This window comes from Sinocyclocheilus grahami, unplaced genomic scaffold, assembly GCF_001515645.1.
Source record: "Sinocyclocheilus grahami isolate Dianchi unplaced genomic scaffold, SAMN03320097.WGS_v1.1 scaffold9059.1, whole genome shotgun sequence".
Classification (NCBI taxonomy): domain Eukaryota; kingdom Metazoa; phylum Chordata; class Actinopteri; order Cypriniformes; family Cyprinidae; genus Sinocyclocheilus; species Sinocyclocheilus grahami.
In genome coordinates this window covers 4,109-6,830 of record NW_015512374.1, presented here as the reverse complement: position 1 = coordinate 6,830, position 2,722 = coordinate 4,109, and the positions used below count along the sequence as shown (strand labels likewise).

The 2,722-nt window shown below is 39.5% G+C and overlaps 1 protein-coding gene across 1 annotated transcript; it reads right to left on the bottom strand.

The window, feature by feature from the left end:
- Positions 1–2: 2 nt before the first annotated feature.
- On the bottom strand, positions 3–1,228 carry LOC107578143 (protein leg1a-like; the record flags this gene model as incomplete). The annotated part of the gene is made up of 3 exons (XM_016264128.1): positions 3–139; positions 731–969; positions 1,107–1,228. Coding segments are annotated over 3 exons (498 nt in total), but the record flags the coding sequence as incomplete, so codon positions are not given.
- Between the last annotated feature and the right edge of the window lie 1,494 nt (positions 1,229–2,722).

The window sequence follows — 2,722 nt, the reverse complement described above, 5'->3', positions numbered from 1 at the left end:
GTCATCTCGGTCAGGATTACCATCAGACTGGTACCAGGGAACTTGGGGTCAAGAATGAGGTCGTGAAGAAGGCCTTGACCTTTCTCCTGAGCCTGAGGTGAACACATAGCACTCTGCCAGAGATTCACAAGGGAGCCACCTGTTTCCAAATAAATACATGCATACACAAAATTTAAAAAATCTAAATAACCTGGACTGAGACTGTTACTCTACAAATCTGCAATGATTTTAATTTGCAATAGTTGTGCTCTACTACAAGCAAACCAAGAAGGTCTTTGTGCAACATAGTGAAATCATGTGAAATTATTTCCCACCAAAATTGTACATTGCACGATCTACTCTGATCACTGTTCACTTTTTTATTCTTCCATCAATGTACTGAGCCACAAATGCATGTAGCATGGTACAAAAGTCTAAGAATTTAAACATTTAAATCAACATCTTTGTAGAGACGGTCAGATTTTATTATTCCTGTGAAGCTCTTTGGAACATCTAAAACCATGCTGGAGAACATTTCTCCAGTCCTGCTGTCATTAATGGGATACTGTATACTGTATGTCATTCCATGTTCATTGTATGAACAAAAACACAGAATGAAAAGGTGAGTGAACAATGACAGGGGTTTTGGGTCCCATTAAAGCACTAAAGCAGTTTCACTAGTGGTCTCAGACTTCTGGACCCATAAGTGTATACATTTTCTCCCTCCCACTATTTCCTCTGATATTCTTACCAAGCAGTTGATTGACACTGTTCATCCAGCCGAAGATGTGGAGTGCGTGGTTCTCCTCAGCGCTAAGATTGGCAATGTTGGGTGGTCTATCAGACTCCTGCAGCACTCGGCTTGGCAGAGGAGCCATGAACTTCTCGGACCTCTCGATGCTGGCGTGGAAATGAGCAGCTGCTACATATGCTTCCGAGTTGAGCCAGCCCTGTCCAAAGCGCACCTCATGAGAGGAGTACAGCTTCTGCCTGCAGCACACCGTTTGATTACAACATAAGGCACCTGTCAAACCGAAGCTTGAGGAATTATCCACACATATCTGGTTAAAGGAAATGTCATTGAGCAACAGTTTGAATGCTTTATTAAGTGTATATTCTGTATGGACCTTTCACTGCAGGCCGAGGAGGCGGTTTGTAGAGACACCTCTTCTGCTGCCCACAGCAGTCCCAGGATCTTGTACTTCTTGCTTAAATCTGTGTCGTCAGAGTTACTGATGTGCTGCAAAGACTACAGAGGAACACAGAAAAGAGCAATGGTGAGCAAACAGTCCCTTTGCTTAATTCATAATATGTGACCCTGGAGCACAAAACCAGTCATAAGGGTAAATTTTGTGAAATTGAGATTTATACATCTCTGAAGGCTGAATAAATATGCTTTCCATTGATGTATGGTTTGTTAGGATCGGACAATATTTGGCTGAGATACAACTATTTAAAAATCTGGAATCTAAGGGTGCAAAAAAATCTAAATATTGAGAAAATCATCTTTAAAGTTGTTCAAATGAAGTTCTTAGCCATGCATATTACTAATCAAACATTAAGTTTTAAAATATTTATGGTAGGAAATTTACAAAATATCTTCATGGAACATGATCTTTACTTAATATCCTAATGATTTTTGACATAAAAGAAAAATCGATAATTTTGACCCATGCAATGCTTTTTTTGGCTATTGTTACAAATATACCCCAGCGACTTAAAGGGATAATTCACCCAAAAATTAAAATTATGTCATTAATTACTCACCCTCATGTCGTTTCAAACCCGTAAGACCCTCGTTCCTCTTCAGAACACAAATTAAGATGTCACATGGATTATTTTGCAGATCTCCTTGCTACGTTTCTGGACTACATCATTTCAGTTACGTTGCTGTCTATGGGAGCTCTCAGATTCCATCAAAAATATCTTAATTTGTGTTCTTAAGATGAACGAAGGTCTTACGGGTTTGAAACGACATGAGGGTGAGTAATTAATGACAGAATTTTCATTTTTGGGTGAACTATCCCTTTAAGACTGCTTTTGTGCGCCAGGGTCACAAATGTGCTTGAACTAGTTTGAAAAACCTTTTGCACAAAGAAGTAAACATGGTCAGTATCACAAATTTGCTGACATCCCGTTAAAGACCTAGATATTAGAGAGACTAGTGAATCTAGTATTCTTCATTTTATGTCATAAATATATTGATTTGTCATTGAACTGCGATATGGTCAGAGACCTTTGGAGCCCAGACACTGTGACTGATTTCCATTTCTTTAAAGTTTTTTGGAGTTCACATGTCCACATAGTCTTGTGGTGTCTGTGTACAAATATTCCACATGTGCATGCACGATAATTGCTCTTGCTGCTTGACACTGTATTGTATTTAGTCTGTAGTGTTTGTTACAGAAGCTGTCTTCTTGAGTAAGCTCTTGTCACTTTGAAAAAAAAGCATCTGCTTAATGAACAAATATAGGGTGAATTCAGTTAATTAGGACATGTTTTCCCAGTCATCTCAATGGAAAAAAGTGTCCCATTTGACCTGAATTCAACCTAAATGTGCATCTATCGACAGTAACTTGAAAAATGTTTCCCACTTAGTCATGGCATCAGGATATTTGGTGGAACAGTGTGTGAAGCTGGAGCAGTAATCTGGAGCCACCTCTGCTGGAGCCTGGACGTGCAGCTGAATCTCACCCTTCCCAACTACAGCTGTCTGAACTGCTGCCAGGAAGGGAAGCACAGA